Source organism: Cryptotermes secundus, unplaced genomic scaffold, assembly GCF_002891405.2.
Source record: "Cryptotermes secundus unplaced genomic scaffold, Csec_1.0 scaffold430, whole genome shotgun sequence".
Taxonomy (NCBI): domain Eukaryota; kingdom Metazoa; phylum Arthropoda; class Insecta; order Blattodea; family Kalotermitidae; genus Cryptotermes; species Cryptotermes secundus.
In genome coordinates this window covers 693,184-710,868 of record NW_019721010.1, presented here as the reverse complement: position 1 = coordinate 710,868, position 17,685 = coordinate 693,184, and the positions used below count along the sequence as shown (strand labels likewise).

The window sequence follows — 17,685 nt, the reverse complement described above, 5'->3', positions numbered from 1 at the left end:
GCCGCTTTACCCCCGGGAAATGGATCCGCAGTGTTCATTGGTTAGTTTTTGTGGGTCACAGACCCGGTCTGAACATGACAGCGAAGAGAAAATCTCTACCTCTGCCGGGATTCGAACACGCAGTAGCCCGGTCATGAACAAACTGGGCTATCCCGGCCCCTTCGTTTAGATGTCCCTATTATTTCGAGAAATCTGTACATTCTCCTGTTCCTGTATTCACGTCGGTGGAGTTAGCACCGTGCTACAGTATGGAGCGTATGGAGTGTTGTTACGTAGTGTCTGACGCTTTGGGGAGAGAGAGGAGAGCTGGCGGAGAGGTGGGAGAATTGCCCATGAAAAGCAACAAGCAGGCTTGTAGCGTGGCAGTTACTTCACGAGAAGCGGTGTTGTTGCGTGTTTGCTCTCTGTGCTACAAGTGTTCGCCTCGAAACACGTCAACAGACATCATGGAAATATTCTCGTGTGTCAGCCGAAGTCCTGTGGCAACGTGTTTGTTACTGTTTACCGTTGTAACAACGGTAATCGCAGCTACGGACGGATCCTCTGAGAAAAATTCAGCAAGTGAAAGCACAAGTTCTGAGACAACGGAAAAACTCAAGAACGAAATCTTGTACACACCAGAGGTATGCACTACGAAGTCCAAGAACGGTGATATGCTTACGATGCATTATAAAGGAACTCTTCAAGATGGAACAACTTTCGATTCCAGGTAAGGTCATTTTTTTCCAGTGAAAATCTGAAGACTTTTACGGGTACATTAGAACTGGTACTTCACATTATTCTTGACACGTCAAAAGTATCGGCATGAAGATTGCGACATTACCCTCATTACCATACTTCCTTGCTTGAGTTGCAGTTTTGTGATAATTGCTTATGCATTGCAGTGCTATTGTATTGGATAGTGTATAGTGTATTTATTGTCCATAAACTCCGTGATTTCAGTCCGCAAGCGAACCATACCGACCGAGCGACCGCCGCTTGTCGGCGAATCTTAGTGCCAACTTTTGCGGATAGAGGATGTCGCGTGGTTAGCGCAACGAATCCCCACGGCCGTTCTGACTCGCCTAATTATGTTGAACATGATACACTAATTGCCTATTCATTGCAGTGCTGTTGTATTGGATAGGGTATAGTGTATTGTGCATAGACTCGCCTAATTATGTTGGACATGATACACTGTGTCAGGTATTTTAAATATGCATACGTATATTTCGTGATTTATACTTCCACGGTCCACTGATTATTATTAGTATACGAAAGGTGGAGTGTGCCCTGTATACTTACACTGTAGCTTCTACTGGTTTTTGCTGTTTGTGTATGCATGGGTTAGGCGAATATTGATCATTGCCTTATATATATTAGTGCAGTACTTGAATAAAGGCCCTAAAATTACAAAGGGGAATTCATGTGGTCATCAACGTCATTATTGATTTTGGAGCAATTTATGTGCAGGTACAGCGTTTTTAGCCATTAAAGACAAACTTTGCTTGAATGAAGCAGTTTGCAAGCTCACTTTAAAATTTTACGATATATTATTGGTTATACTTTTATGTAAGAGAAATTATATAAATTTCAATAATTTTTACGTTCACCTGTACTTATTTCACAGGAATCTTCTTACATAGTATAGTCCTTGAGGATTTCACTGAATATACACGTTGTGAACTTAAAGGGTTCTGAGAAAACTGCGTTTATACTAAGAAATTAAACTTAGTAGAATGTGTACTACACGGTGCTGCCATCTGCAGGCAAACTATGAACTGTTCGGCAAAGGTGGACACTGCAATACCGACTCAAGCGTACCTTCCACCGACCTTTATTGCTGCCGTCATCTGCTTCCAGCATATCCACGGAACAGCGAAAATTAGTCTCTTGTATGTTTTTAAGGATACCTAAGAGTGTTCAGTATGTCGAGCATAAATTCACTGTAATATCTACCAGGTAATACCAGTTAAATCCGCACTTGATAGTTTGTGTGTGTGTGAATTTATTTCTTCAAACTCGCGTCATTAAAAAGCTGTAAGTGAAAGGCGAGGCATTAAGCAGGGTAATAGTGCAGAAATTTCGTAAAAATTTAAAAGATTTCTCTTTCTTGTAAGATATTTTTAATGGACAGTCCAGACACTGGTGCATGCTTGAAAACTTGATCACGGTTCTTTGTTTGCTACGCTGAAATGTGTGAGCACGCGGTAGCATAGTTGGTTGAGGCACTATGCTACAAGCCCGATTCCCGGTAAGGTCATCGGATTTTTCAATTGACCTAATGCTTCCAGCCGCACTACGACTCAGCCTCTAACAGAAATGAGTACTAGGAATCTTCCTGGGGGTAAAGGGCGGCCGGCACGTAAGGCTGACAACCTCACCATCTGTGAGCCGATTGTCTAGAAAGTGTGGAAGCCTCGATGTCTCACAAACCTGTGGGCCTCCACGACCTGTTACAAGGACAGTTTTAACATCATTTTATGCTGAAATGTGTATCTTAACGGTCGATCAATTTACACGCGATTTTAGGAAATATGAACAAATGTTCTTGCGTATTAAAGACAATTGAACAAAGTTACTAAATCAACTTCATTAGTTATGTGTCTTTCAGCATTATATTATATTCCGTTCACGAAGATATCTGTTTCCGTCCGCGGTTCGAAGCAAAACTATAATCTGTAGTCAGAAATTAGTAACTTCGAAAATGGTTTTCAGCATCTGTGTTCATATTACGAATACTAAAGTTGTTTTCAGATTAAAATCACTCGTACAGTTTTCTTTTTATTTTGGCCATGACTTAGCTCAAGCTGTTAATCGCCGACTTCGAACTACGGTGGCCCGGGTTCCATCCCAAGAGAGGTTATGTGGGATTTGTGTTAGTGGAGCAGATTTTCTCGTAGTGCATCGGTTTTCGCTGCCAATGCTCATTCCACCAAATGTTCCACTTCTCTCGTCTATCACCCGCGGCTGATATAGTATGCCCAGTAATACCCGTCTTACCAAGTGGGCTCAGTCTCTCCTCACCACGAATGAATAAATAAATTATATATACATGTATATATAAATTTGATCAAATTTGGAATGGATAATATAAGAAATGCACATAAAATTCTAGTATCGGAGAACCCGGAGGAGAGAAATCACTTGGGAGACCTCGGCATATACCGTAGGATAATATTAAAATGGAAATTATGCGTGAGATGTGTACTGGATTCATCTTATTTAACATAGGATTCAGGGGCGTGCTTGTTCTTGTGAACATAGTAATGAACTTTTGGGTTCCATGAAAAGCGGGGAATTTAGTGACTCGCCGAGAGACTGTCAGTTTCTCAGGAAAAACTGTTGCAAGAAGCTGGTAATTCTTTCTCCCGGTATAACTTCAGCTTACTGCAATTACGAAGGCTACAAGGTTCTAAGGAATTGTAAAGAATTAAACAATTGTATTACTGGTTCCTTTCGTGTATAATTTAAGAACGTTTTTTCAGTACTGAACATACACGTATTAAGTGCATATTGCAGTGGCCGCGCGCTCGAAGTCATGAACCGTCTTGCCCGCTGGAACACTGGGATCGCGAGTTCGAATCCCACGCGAGGCATATATATCTGTGTGCGTTTATTCTTTATGTTTGTGTTGTTCTGTGTGTAGGTAGTGGCCTTGCGACGGCCTGATCCCCGTCCAAGGAGTCCTACCGGATGTGTCTAGACTAAAAAACTGAAAAAGCCCCAGACCCACAAGGGCTATAGAACCATAGAGAGACATATACTATTTCATAAATGTCGCCTACAAGCGTTATAATAGAACCCTGCTCTTTGTAACCTAACATCGAAATACACTGGGATTACTGAAATACTAAAGTGTATTTGATGTTCATTTTCACACACATATGACGTAAATTGAACGTATAAATAGATATCGTCTGCTTTTATAATGAATTTACAAGATTCTCAACATATGTAACGTTTGATGTTCTGACAGCTGTGATTATGATGACTACTATCTTCTGGGATATAACGCCGTGTAGTCCGTTGAAAATCCCAGAAGATGGCAAAGAGGTAAAGCTGTCCCTGTAAGAGGCCGTGGATGCCCATAGGGGTGTGAAAGGTCGAGGCTCCCACACCTTCTAGACAATCGGCTCACAGATGAGGGTAAGGTTGTCAGCCTTACCCACCTGCCGCCCTTTACTCACGCAGGAATCTTCCTGGTACTTATTTCTGTTAGAGGCTGAGTCGACCCTAAGGCCCTACTGTGATTGGAAGAGTTAGGTAAATTGAAAAATTAATAACCTCATCGGGAATCTAACCCGCGACCTTCCTGCTTGTAGCTTAGTGCCTCAACCAACTACGCTGCCTCGTGAACTGATGTCATTTTTATTTGATATTTGTGAGAGGGAAAATATGAGGCATGGCTAATAGTAACATACATGGTTGTAGTGGGTGGATAAGGGAGCTTATCATGGGATAAAAATTCCTTGGTAAAATCTTTGTAAACACGCCAGAGTTTATCAGTGGCCCACATCCTATTGTATTTCCGTCTCTCTATTTTTTCCAAGGCTAGAGTCGGAACGCGCTTTATTTGGTGTCAGCTGGCCTTGATCTTAAAATACACGCGTGCCAACTAATTTCTTTGGAGATGTGGTTAATCGGCGAATAAAATTGATCTTGCGGAGAAAAGTAATTATGTAGATTGGGGTAAAACAATAGCCTAAAATACAAATAAACAATCTAAAACGGCAAAAACCAATTTCTGTACAATTGAGCGGATGCCTGAAATCTAATCAAGCAGAAAATCAAGAAAGCGTAAATATTATAAAATTTTTCCCATTGTAAATGAGGTATTTAAACTGATATAATTACGCGGATTGTCTACAATCTACTCAGAAACAATTGACAGGAACTTTTTATATAAATAAAATTAAAATCACAACCTAAAGAAAACACGCTTATAAAATCCTAACACACACATCCCTCTCCTCGTCCAGAAGCGCGCTTAATGCGGTGAGTTCACTGTCAGAGTATGACGTTCAGGCAAGAACGGTATCGGGAAATATCAGTAGGAGTGTAGTTCTGGCAACAAGTTATGCACTGGATTCTACTGAGACTTTGGGAGAATATGAGTGTAAACAGAAGACAATGAACAAATCATCATCATTATCGGCAAAACAGCCCTTTCTGAGCCATAGCCTTCCTTAGATGATTCTGCCAGACTGCACCCGGTCTCACTCCTTTAGATTTGGCAACAGTATTGTTTTACAGAACAAGGACTTTACCCTTGTGTCCAACCTACAACCTGGACGAGGAGGTATTTATGTCTCCCAGGGATAGGGTGGCCTAGTTACGCCCCCAGGCACCGGGTTCCCTTTTCGTCGCCTTCTACGACCCGCAGGGCTACGGTGGAGGTATTCCTACCCGCCTCCACATGGAGTCGATGATCAGCTCTATCTATGGCTCTACAGCCTTTTGTGGACTTGGCCGTTTTTTCGGTTTCTTAATCCTATACACAGTCGATATAACTCCTTGGACGGGGGATCAGCTCGTCACAAGGCCGCTATCTACACACAGAACAACACAAACAGAGAATAAAAGCACACAGATCTCCATGCCTCGAGTGGGATTCGATTCCACAAAACCAATGTTCGAATAGGCGAAGACGGTTCATGCCTTAGACCACGCGGCCACGGGGATCGGCTCGATGAACAAATGGGGAACTGAAAGTTTCTTTGGTAACTGGAAGAACAGACGAGGACAAGTAAGAAATTTTTAATGGATTACAGAAGGCTCTCGTTACTGCAAATCAAAGTGATATAGGCACAGAAGATGCAAGTAATCTTGGTCCTGATCCATGGAGGACAAAAGAAGTGGTGTTGTAAACTTGAATTTTCTCACCTTCCTGCAGTAGTTTACAGTTGTTCGCAGTGTGTGTTTCACGATATCCTTGGGCCCAGCAACAATTTGATAATCACTAAGCAACAGTGACGTAAAAGTATATACACAGTATTTCTTTTTCATGGTTGGCACTACATCCTTTATAAACAATATTCCCCCAGTTTTGATAAACCCCTTCCTTTTCATATAATCTTTAATTCTTCTACATATTTTTCTGTACTTCATCGTCTTCAGTCCCCCCCCAATTTTCAACCCCCGAAACGTTCTTCTCAGACTTTGCAGCTTGTGCCCACAGTTACGTATGCAGTCATCACCTACAGTCCTGACACAAAATGCATATTTGAACCCACACCAAACTCCATGTTTCATCATGATTTGGTACTGGAGATCTGCACTGACTGATTTTAAATTGGTTTAGTGAGCCCCAGTACCTACTGGGGTGGGTAGTGGCGAAAAGAGAAGTACCAGCACAGTACGAGTAGCTGGAATTTACCACCATTCTCTTGACTTCCTTGGCAGCATATAGAGGCCATGCTCGTGCCATAGCCACGATGAACCGATCTTTCTTTTACGTAAGGTCTCTCATCCGTTGACATACGCAACCAGAAAGACAATAAACATTGCTGTCTTCTGGATTGTGACGCCGTGTAGTTTGATACCAACTTTTCGAATAAACTTGCTTGGAAGAATGACTCTTCTACTTTGAAGACTAAGCCAGCAGATTCCTCCGAAAATTGGTACTTATGTACCAAACTAGATGGCATCGCATTCCATAAGCTGGTACTTTTCATAGTCACGGTCTTGAAAACCTCAAATTTCACAGAAAGGAAAATTAATATAAAATTATAATTATGAAATAATTCTTCTATCCTTAATATTCTGGAGCCGGGATAGCACAGTCAGTATAGCGATTGGCTACGGGGTGGACGACCGAGGGGTCGGGATTTGAGTCCCGGTGGGGTAAAATGTTTTCTATTCTCCACGTGGTGCAGACCAGCTCTGGGGCTCACCTAGCCACATTTCCAATAGGAACCAGGAACTCTTTCATTGGGTATAAAGCGGCAGGGGCCTGAAGCTGACCACACATCTCCAACTAGTGCCGAGGTCAAGAAAATATGGGTCTATGCACCCACTCCCCATACACTTTCATGACGTAGTTATTAGTTAGTTAAGCACTGGGACAGCTTTACATTTACCTTATCCTTAATATTGAAGGGAAATCCGCAAAATAGTACGAAGTGGCTGAAATCCAATTTTGAAGTAAATGTTCTTGCCGGCCTCTACGGAATAAAAAGAGGCCTGGCGAAACCCACACATTGGCAGTGTTTGTTGGTGTGTTGTCGATTATGCAGATGAATAAAAAAAGAAATGCTGGCCGTAGTGGCAGTGAAAGAAACAAGTCAAGGTACTGATGTAGGAAACGTACTTGACACAGTATTAACAAGTGTCAGCGTACAGCTAAACAAACTGTTAAGTGTGACAACAGACGAAGCACCTGCAGGGTTAAATACTATAAGTACAGGTCTTGTCGGACTCTTGAAAAGCGATCTAAACCTCCAGAACTTCTTCTTAAGTATACGAGTAGTATTCGCTTTGTAATTCACAGTGAACATCAAGTAGACAAATATTTCAAGTATAAAAATGTTATGGAGACGATTCTAGAAATTGACAGTTTTATCTGACAAATTTCTGAACTTATTCAGACGGTTTTCGGCGTAAATAATAATAAACAAACTTCTGCAAATGACGTAATTTCAAGAAATTTTAACCATTACCATCGTCTCAAACATATATAATAAATACATTCCTTGAAATTGAACTGAAAGGTAAATAAGGTAATTTAATCTGCAGCAAGGTAAAGGTAAAGGTTTCCCTGGCCGGTCACGGTAGCCGAGCGGTCTAAGGCGTGCACTGTCTTCGCTCGCTCGGAAGCCGGGATCGTGGGTTCGAATCCCACTCAGGGCATGGATGTTTGTGTGCGTTTTTCTGTGTTTGTCTACAGGTAGAGGCCTTGCGACGAGCTGATCACCCGCCCAAGGAGTCCTACCGAATGTGTAAGATCTAGAAAAACCGAAGTGAACGGAGTTCATGGAGGTAGGCCTAGGCCCACTGGGGCTGTAGTGCCAAGAAAAAAAAAAGATTCCCTGTGGTTAATTCATTAACTACCACGCCATAAAGAAATAGGGGGGGAGGAATGGAATTTAGCTCCACCATTCTTAACTTCAACACTAGATAGAGGTGAGTGGTCAGCCTACCGCCTCTGCCGCTTTGCTCTCGATTCCCATTGAATAGGAGTTTTTTTTTGGGGGGGGGCAGAGCCAGTCCGGACGCTGTGAAGAAAAATATTGCACCCTACTTGGAATAGAACCCTGACTGCTCGGTCGTAAAGACCTTAACCTAGTCGCTATACCGGCTGATCTATCGCTGCTCACTGAATTTGAAGTGCAAGATCAAAGACTTGTAAAACCTAGAAATAAACTATAAAGATTATTTCATGAATGTAAAGCCAGGTTTTATGATGTACAGATGAAATCCTGTTTTGCCTTTCTCGTAAATCCCTTCTAGGATAATGTGATTAATGATGGTTGTCCGATTAACAAAATATTGTTAACGGAAACATCTGCTACAGAATTGGAACGAAGGATCAGAGTCAACAGATGATGCACAAATTTCCTCTCTAATAGAATTCTGAAATCTGTTGCCAGAAATGAAATATCCGGAACTTAAAATTAGTTGTCGACTGATTTAAGTTTTGGTTGCAACACGCTGATGTGAAACACAGTGAAACACAGCGATGCATTTTATTAAAACAAAACACCGTGCTGTACAAATCAGCACTTGAAAGAGCTTCATCATAGCTATTTCGGAAGTTCATTTTATTCATTCATTCATAAATGGCTCTACAGCCCTTTGTTGGGCCCTAGCCTCTTCTTCAGTTTCGTAATCATTTTTACACAATCGGTAGGACTCCGTGGACGAGTGATCAGCTCGTCGCAAGGCCTCTCCCTACAAGCAGAACACATAGATTAAACACATACACAGACATCCATGCCCTGAGCGGGGATTCAGAAGTTAGTAGACTCATTTCGAGAGCCTTGCTTCTTGAATTAAAACCGATGAAGCCACCCAATGATTTAAGTAAAGTAAAATTACTAAGTGACGCTCACATCAATTATTTGTCATTTACGGCAGACAGTTAAAACTGAAATTAACGGCCGTGGGGATTCGTTGCGCTGACCACGTGACAACCTCTATCCGCTGAAGTTGGCACTAACTTCTCCGACAAGCGGCGGTCGCTCGGTCGGTATAGTTCGCTTGCGGGCTAAAACCACGGAGTTTTTTTGTTTCTTAATGTCTGTTTGGTTTTAATTCTGTGTTATTATTTTTTATAGTAAAAATAATATTCACATTACCAGTTTTTCATTAACGACAAATTAGCAATGTAAATTAAACTGAAAATTATATGCGGCTCCGTGTTCAGTTAGTTTGGCTACTCCTAAAACAATTAATTAAATCGATTTGTAGTTAGTGCAGGAGTCAGATTTCATACCACTTTCACCGTTACACTGAAGTTGTGCAGCCTTGAAATACATGATATTGGACTGCTTGTGTTTACGCGAACTTGCCTACTCCACCAGCCAACTCTTTACCTGGGATTTCGTTTTCTTTCGTGGTGATGATGGAGCAGAGAGTAAGGTAAAAGGCAAAGTTGTTCCTGTGCTTAACTGATTGAACACTATGTCATGAAGGCGTATGGAAGAGTGGATGTATAGATCCGCATTTTCTTGATCTCGGCACTAGCTGGAGGTGAGTGGTCAGTTTCACGCCTCTGCCGCTTTACCCCCTGGGAAAGTGCCCCCGGTACCCTTTGGACGACGTGGAGAAGAGAAAATTCTTGACCCTTCTCGGACTCGGAACTCCGAATCCTCGGTCATCCAGCCCGTAGCCAGTCGCTATACCGACTACGCTATCCCGGCTCCTTAGGAGTAGGCAGTAAATAATAATAATGATAATAATTGTAAAGTTAAGTAACACGTTTGCCAGTTGTATTTTGAAACTTGTTTTCTTACTTTAAGAATAAAAGTTTAATTAACAGTCCTCGAAAACAAAGAGCTTGGGATATTATCTGAGCCTCGGGGAGATGAAGTTGCCTGCGTAGAATATAAAGCCCTATATAACAAATAAATAAATGTCATATACATGCCACATGCTAGTATTAGGGTTTTTTTAGAGACATAATTTACACATAGCACAGAATTTTGGGGGAAGCCCTTAGGAAACAGCCAACTGGAAGACTGGGAAGTAGATGGAGGATAATATTAAGACAAATCTTACTGAGATGTAAATGAAACTGATTCGGGTTCATGAGATCTGTGGCTCTCACGACGAGTAATGTTAAGTTGGCAATACTCTGGAATGTGACAGAGTGCAGTTTGCTACATAGTCAGCAATTAAGCAACCATACGGCCCAGTCCAGTACTGTTTGTTAATGGAACATCTCTTGTATTGACCGCTGTGTGAAACGAACAAGTTCAATTTTTTATTAAATCTAGCTCAAATTAAAGCAGACACTTCAGGTGATATGTCCTATGAAGTTAGTCTTGACTGAAACGAAAAACAAATGAGACACAGTTTGTGCTGTTTAGTAACGACAGAGAGCGTAGAAGTATTTCTGGCGCCAATCTTAGGAGCAGTAGATTTCTCGGTGGTGCCAGAATTTGCATTAGTTTAACCTTATTAGCGAAACGGATTTTCTTGCCAGTCACCAAATTAAATCTGTCGTTCGTCAGCAAATTCTCTTCCTGGTGAATGAATATGGAGAATTCCAGCAATGGCAACGTCAGCTTAACTCTAGTTAAGTTTCTGCTGAGGAATAACTGGTATAATCTGCGATTTATTTGTTTATCTGCAGTAACATTTTCCCGGACGATCAACTATGTCAGTATGGAATGAATTTGCAACGCATCGAAGACTATTCTTGCCCGTATCATCATTATTCGAAACGCTGGGAAATCATCCTATACTGTCACCTCTGATCTCTCGTAAAGCTTCGTTGCATTCAGTCGCCATGAAAGCTTCAAATTGTAGATTATGCTATATGCAGGATATGAGGTCCTCACAGCAGTGGTTATGAAGAGTTCTGTCTTCTCGGATATAGCGTCGTGTAGTCCGTTGGAAGACAACGAACGTTTCGGAGGAACATGTTGTCCCCATCTTCAAGGATTAAATATAAGACAAAGAAAGAAAGAAATCAGCCCTGCTAGCTGTCTCTTTCTTGTTGGTTTCTTACTTGGTTTGACCTTCACCTCTGAAAGTTGAATCGACATGCTCCTCCGAAACATCGGTTGATTTTTAATGGACTACGCGGCGCGATGTCCCAGAAGATAGAACTCTTCTCATGACTATTATGATGATCATGACAACCACACATCAATAGTAGTAGTAGTAGTAGTAGTAGTAGTAGTAGTAGTAATTAGTTATTATAATTCACGCTATCCCATTGATAAGTAAATTCATATCTGATTAGTGTACAAAATGCACATTTTCTGCTGTTATAATTTCTCACTGCAGTCAGGACACGAAGCGAGGACTTACCATGAAATTACCACTAAGCTCACAATGTCACTGCCTCGTGCTCATGTTGCTATTAACATCCGAGATATTTGCCTAGTCACGGACGTCTGAGTCTTCTTATTTGCAGCGAATGACTTGCGAATTTTGAATGTAAGAGTCTAACCTTTGAAGGCAAGTAGGTTGTCCAGGAGAGCTGAGAAGCAGTTCTAACATTTCGTTAGCTGTACAGTGCGTGGACGTGGTTGTGCTTCATCGTACTTCTCATGAGCCGCTCTCATGTCTTCGTAACTAACTAGGTCTACTGGTCAGAGTTCCTGCCTACAGATCCAGAGGTGTCGGGTTCGATTCCCGGAGCTACCAGATTTTCTGAGAAGTACTGGGTCTGGAACGGGGTCCGCTCAGCCTCGTGAGGATAATTGAGGAGCAATTTCAAGGAAATAGCGGCTCCGGTCTAGAAAACAGAGATTAACGGCCATGAGGATCCGTTGCGCTGTTCACGTGACACCCTCTATCCTCAAATATTGACACTAACTTCGCTGACAATCGGTGTTCGCTGGGTCGGTATAGTTCGCTTGCGGACTACAGGCCACGGAGTTCTAATTTCTCTGGACTGTCGTCTTGTCATTTAGCACCTTTCTTTCCTTTCAAGAAACAAACTGTGTACGAAAACGCGCAAATTGAAGACGAGTAAATCGGGGTATACCCGCATTGGCAAGAACACTTTTCTTGATGTGATTTGTGAGATATTTCAAGTTATATGATTTCGGTGTGGATGCGGCAAGTTCCTCCGAAACGTCGAACATTTCTCTTTCTAAACAGTACTATGCTACACACCGAGAAATTCAATGCTGAAACTGTTTAATTGTGTTTAATTGTGTTTAAAATTATCAAATAAACGTGAAACCCTTGGCAAGATACTCAGAAGAGTCTGTGGTTCGCTAGTGCAAGGAATTCTCTCTCCTCGTTTTGCCGCGCTCTGCGTGGCATGTGATTGAATTACCGAACATCACAGAAAGTAACATCTTCGCCACAGAAACCACTCCGAGGATATAAAAATTTTAGACCATGTCTTGCTTAGGTCAGAATCCATCCTGACTCTATTTTCTGTCCTTTCCGTTGTCAAACTCCATTCCCCATTTCGCTAAACTTCATGGTACCTGATTGCATGAAGAAACAACTTCAAAATTCCAACATACCCGCCAGCACATCCCTTCTGTCCTATACTGTTGCCGATCACAACGGTCGCGCGGTCTAAGGCATGAAATGTCTTCGCTCGTTCGAACACTGAAATCGTGTGTTCGAATCCCACTCAAGGCATGGATGTCTGTTTGTGTTTATTCTGTGTTTGTGTTTGGTAGCGGCCTTGCGACGGGCTGATCCCCCGTCCAGGTAGTCCTACCGACTGTCCTAGAGAAAGAAACTGAAGAGAAACGAAGTCTTTCACGGAAGACCTATGTTCCAAGTGGGAGCAACAGAAGAAGAAAGAGCCGCGCCATAGCTCAAGCGGTTAGTCGCTGGCTTCCCACCGCGGCGGCCCGGGTTCGATCCCTGGTTTGGTCAAGTTGAATTTGTGGTGGACAAAGTGGCGCTGGGGCAGGTTTTCTCCGAGTACTTCGGTTTCCCCTGCCAATCTTCATTCCATCAATTGCTCCACAATCACCCTCACCTATCATCTGGTACAGTAGGTCAGAAGTGGCCACAGTACAAGGGACCTAGTCCCACCCCACTAGCAATAAAAAAACAGAAGAAGAACAAGAACAAGGAGAGGAGGAGGAGGAGTAGGAGAGAATCCTATACTGCTATTAATCAACTGCATACCCTTGTTTGATCCGCAACGATCGTAACACTTTTCTGTATTCTGCTCTTACTTCCTGAAGAAGGAACTGAATTGCTACGAACCGGATATTGCATATTTTAATGTCTCTTTGGCCAGTATTCCGAAACACTGGCAGCAAAGCGGACAGATTGCCTAGGAAACGTTGCTGCATTGAATTCTGTAATCAAGACACAAAGACAAAGCTACACTGACTAAAAAACTTCATTAACTCGACTATTTAACTATTTTCCCTTGGCACTACAGCCCCAGTGGGCCTAGGCCTACCTCCATGAACTTCTCCGTTCACTATTTAACTATTATCCCCATTTATTTCGAATAGCTATTGTCACGTGTTGGGTATGTCACGCGACAAATAACTTCACGTGGGTCTCGGATTTAGCGAATGTTTATTGTGCTTCACTTCTACACTCGCACGCTTTACAATTATTGTCACTTGCAGTGTCACAATTACTGCTTCCACTGCATCTCGGCCAATACTAGACTGCTTTCGGCGGCGGCCTTCTGAAGACTGTCTTCTTCGTACGTGTCATAAGCTCTGTTTATATAGGGGTTATGCGGACCGGATACCGGACACCATTCCTCGCGGTTCTGTTACCGCTGTTCAGGCAGTCCGTTGTTACGGGAACGCTTCTTATAGAATACACCGGTAAAGTGTTTCCTCTCATCCGTTGTTACTCAACGACAGTTCGTTACTACGATTTGTCGCTGCGGGAACTCCACAATTTCCACGTATTCGTTGTCGTGGAAGTGTCCGTTCCGATTGTAGCGCTTGTCGGGCTGATGGACGTAAGATAACGCGTCACAATATTTTAACCACTCCAAGTTGGCTTCATTCCATTCGTCTAATAATTTTGAGCATCCTTCGTCGAAACATAGGTTATGCTTCTTCAATTCATAATAACCTAGACTCTCTTTGGCTGAAATTTTGATTTTCCAGTCTCTATTAATATTCACTTCAATGTCAAAGTTTTCCATAGCTCTGAACCTATTTGAGATTTCACCCAGATATTTTTCTTTACCTTCTACCTCGTTTAATTTCTTGAGATTTAACCTCTCCATATGAAATCTGTGCGTTTTTCTGTTTACTTGCTGCCAGTCTCTCCCTAACTTTTGCCACCACAAGACAGTGATCAGTATCACAATCGGCTCAAGTAAAAGATCTGACATAAAAAGACACTTGAATGCAGTCTCCCTTCTATCAGAATATAGTCAATTTGATTGTGAATCTTTCCATTATGAGATGCCAATTTAAATTTATGAATATTACGACGTGGGAACAATGTATTTTTGACAATCTGATTTTTGGATGTGACACAGTTCACTACCCTAACCCCATTATCATCACTAATTTCATGCAAACTCTCATTTCCAACTGAAAATGTTTCTCCTTCCACGTATCAAATCTCATGTCCATTTTCCTTAGCTTAGGTCGTTTTTCCAAAGAATCCGTCGAAGACCGAGGACCATTGTGACATTTCATAACACGCCTTTTTTTTTTTTGGTTAGGGGTTGTTAGCCCCACGTCCAACTCGCAACCTGGAGGAACACCCCTTGTTGGCTCTCCGAGACTGCTTATTCAGTATATTGGCAGCTACCTTCCATATCTGGAGGCCGTCTCATCCACCCGCAACTTGAGGACGCGCCTTGCCATAGTGACAATAGACCCACCTAACATGGAAGAAATATATGATATAATTAATTATTCGTTGAAGATATTTAAACTAGTATCTGGCGTTCTTATATTGTTTATACATTCATAAAATAGAATTTGGAGTGGATCCCACTGGAAATAGTGAGTACGTGTTCTTGGAACAATATTTCCATCAACTCTCAATTTTCCTTTTTCTAAAATTACAGACATTTCTCTACGCTGCGTATGGGAAATTAAAACGTTAAAAGGAACGTTGTCGGTTTTATTAATATCTGAATAGCACTAAGGACCAACTTGGTTTCTGCCGCAGTTTTCTCACCTCTCCTCCAGTTTCACACAACACGCGGGAGAAATCTTCACGATTTACAATTTGATTATCACCGGCCCGAAATATAGCACAAGATGAAGTGTATTTGTGACATTCTTGCGCTAAATGTATGGTGTCTCTGCTATACGTACCCACACACTCTGTTACTGCAGCAAAGAAATCATTTTTCCAGAGACAAGGAAATGTCTTAACCATAGCTCGGGAAAGGGGGATAGAAAAGAAGAGAAAAAATATCCTAGCCATGTATTTTTTTCTTTATATTGCTAACTCTCCCTTCAGCCTTAGTAAAAATAATTTATCATGGGAGTTGTCGTATCAAGGAAAGCTGCAATCATTCCAGCCAGTTTCCTATGGCTTGTACGAGAGTATAAGTAACAAAATATAGCCCCCGGTTTAAGCCCTGTAGCAGTATAAGAGCTTAACTCCAAGGGGATCTTGAGAAATATATCTGTTGTGTGTGTGTGAACGTCAGCCTGTTCTACCAGACTGCCTCAAGGCCAGCCAACAAAGCAGGGATGACCCGGAAGTTCTTGTGCGGTTTATGTGCCCACTCGTGCTGCGTTCGTAATGTTCTGTTAACAGTCAGAGTCACCGAATGCCGAGACCCTGCGGTTAACATTCTTTTTTTTTCGTATTCGCGAGGTCCCGAATTCAAATCTCTTAATGGAAAATGATTATTCTGATTTGATTTTCATTGTCTTTTTCCTCACCCCCTTAAGAGAAGTAATGAGATAGCTCATTTAATTAGGCCCCGACCACTTCCTTTCATATTCTTTCTAATCCATTATTCAGTAATCATCCTATCATTTATCATTCAGCGATGAGTGGATCTGTTGGCCATGTTATGATTTTGCCCTGGCTTCTGGTGACGAGACATCAACATATACTTCATTTTCTCTGCTAACTTCCAGACGTTCCAGACTGACCTCTTCACGTACGTCTATTAGAGCTTCAGTGTTCCTTTTTTATTGTATTTATCTCATTCTCCAATAAATTAACATCATCAGTACAGGCCAGAAACTGATGTATCTCATTCAGTTTCAGTTTACCAAGGAAGATGGGGTACGCATGAAAGAAGTGCATACACATGTTTGGTGGGAAACCCCGAAGAAGAGTCGTCACTAGGAAGACCTACACATACTCGTAGGTGGGAGGATAATATTAAATTAAAAGACGTATGGGGGTATGGATTGGGTTAAACGAGCTCAGGCTAGAGACCAGTGATATTCTCTTAAGAACACGATAATGAACCTTCGAGTTCCATAAAATGAGTGAATGGCTGAGCAACTGTTGGCTCCTCAAGGACTAACCTTCGTATAGTTATAGTGAATAATGTTATAGCACAACCAAAAGGTTCAGTACCTGCAATACCGAAGGCCAGTACTGAACACGGTACAGTTCTCATGTAGTGCATGCAGGTTTCTAGAAACTCTTTTAGTATCTGGCCGCAGAGACTGTAATATGATGTATTTCAAGGATCAAGGTAAGCAGCTTCCGAAAGCCGACATGTTTAAGCAGGTCGACCTTGTTTTCAACCAGAGGGCACAGACCAGGGGTGGGAAACTGAGTCTACGCGAATGCAGGATACACTCGCGAGAAATAACTGTAGGTGCAGTTCAGTGGCGTTATTATTAACCCTTGTTAATATGTCCCCCTGTTTCCATATCATGGCGGGACGGGAGGGGCAGACTCATGTGGACGACAACTGCAAATCAGCAGCTTCGGACTGTCGACAAGGAATTTTGATTGGGCGGGGCCGTCACTCTAAAGCAAGTACAATGTTATGAAATGTCACAGGAGCACGGGACAAGGACTGATAGAAAGGTAAAATTGTTCCTGTCCTCAATTAATTAAGCACCACGCCCGGAAGGCGAGTGCGGGAGTAGAAGTATAGCTCCACCATTCTCGATCTCGGTACTAGATGGAGGTGAGCGGTGAGCTTCACGCCCTGGTCGCTTTACTCCCGTGGAAAGAGCATCCAGTAGCCATTAGATAGGAGGCTGAGTGAACGCCAGAACCAGGAATCGAACCTCGGCCGTCCAGCCGTAGCCCGCACTATGCCGACTGAGCTATCCCGGCTACTTGGACTGATAGAAAGAGGAAGAGAAAGAGCCTGATGGAACGAATACTAATTAGAGTTTATGTTGGAGCAATGATGGCTCTTGTAATGAAGAAGGGACTGCAAGAACAATGGAACATACAGAAACGGCAAGTGAAGTCGGCACCAACAGCGGCGACATTTCAGCTGGTACAGCTGGCGAAACGACTGGTCCCACAGTACCGTGGATTGGGCGCCTTGAATGAAACGAGGCCAATTCAGGAAGTCTCCGCGAAATATTCATGTCCCTTTCGTGTGTCTAGTAAAGTTGTCCTTCTACTTAAATAGTAAGCACTATGCCATGAAGGCGTACAGGGGAGTGGATATATAGA

General features: G+C 42.3%; 1 protein-coding gene across 1 annotated transcript in view; it reads left to right on the top strand.

Moving 5' to 3' along the window:
• Positions 1-356: 356 nt before the first annotated feature.
• LOC111875149 (FK506-binding protein 2) overlaps positions 357-17,685 on the top strand; it is a 74,103-nt gene continuing 56,774 nt past the window's right edge. The window contains exon 1 of the mRNA XM_023871212.1: positions 357-709. Within this exon, the coding sequence (XP_023726980.1) occupies positions 447-709 (263 nt within the window). The 5' untranslated portion in view covers positions 357-446. The remainder of the gene's footprint in view (positions 710-17,685) is intronic.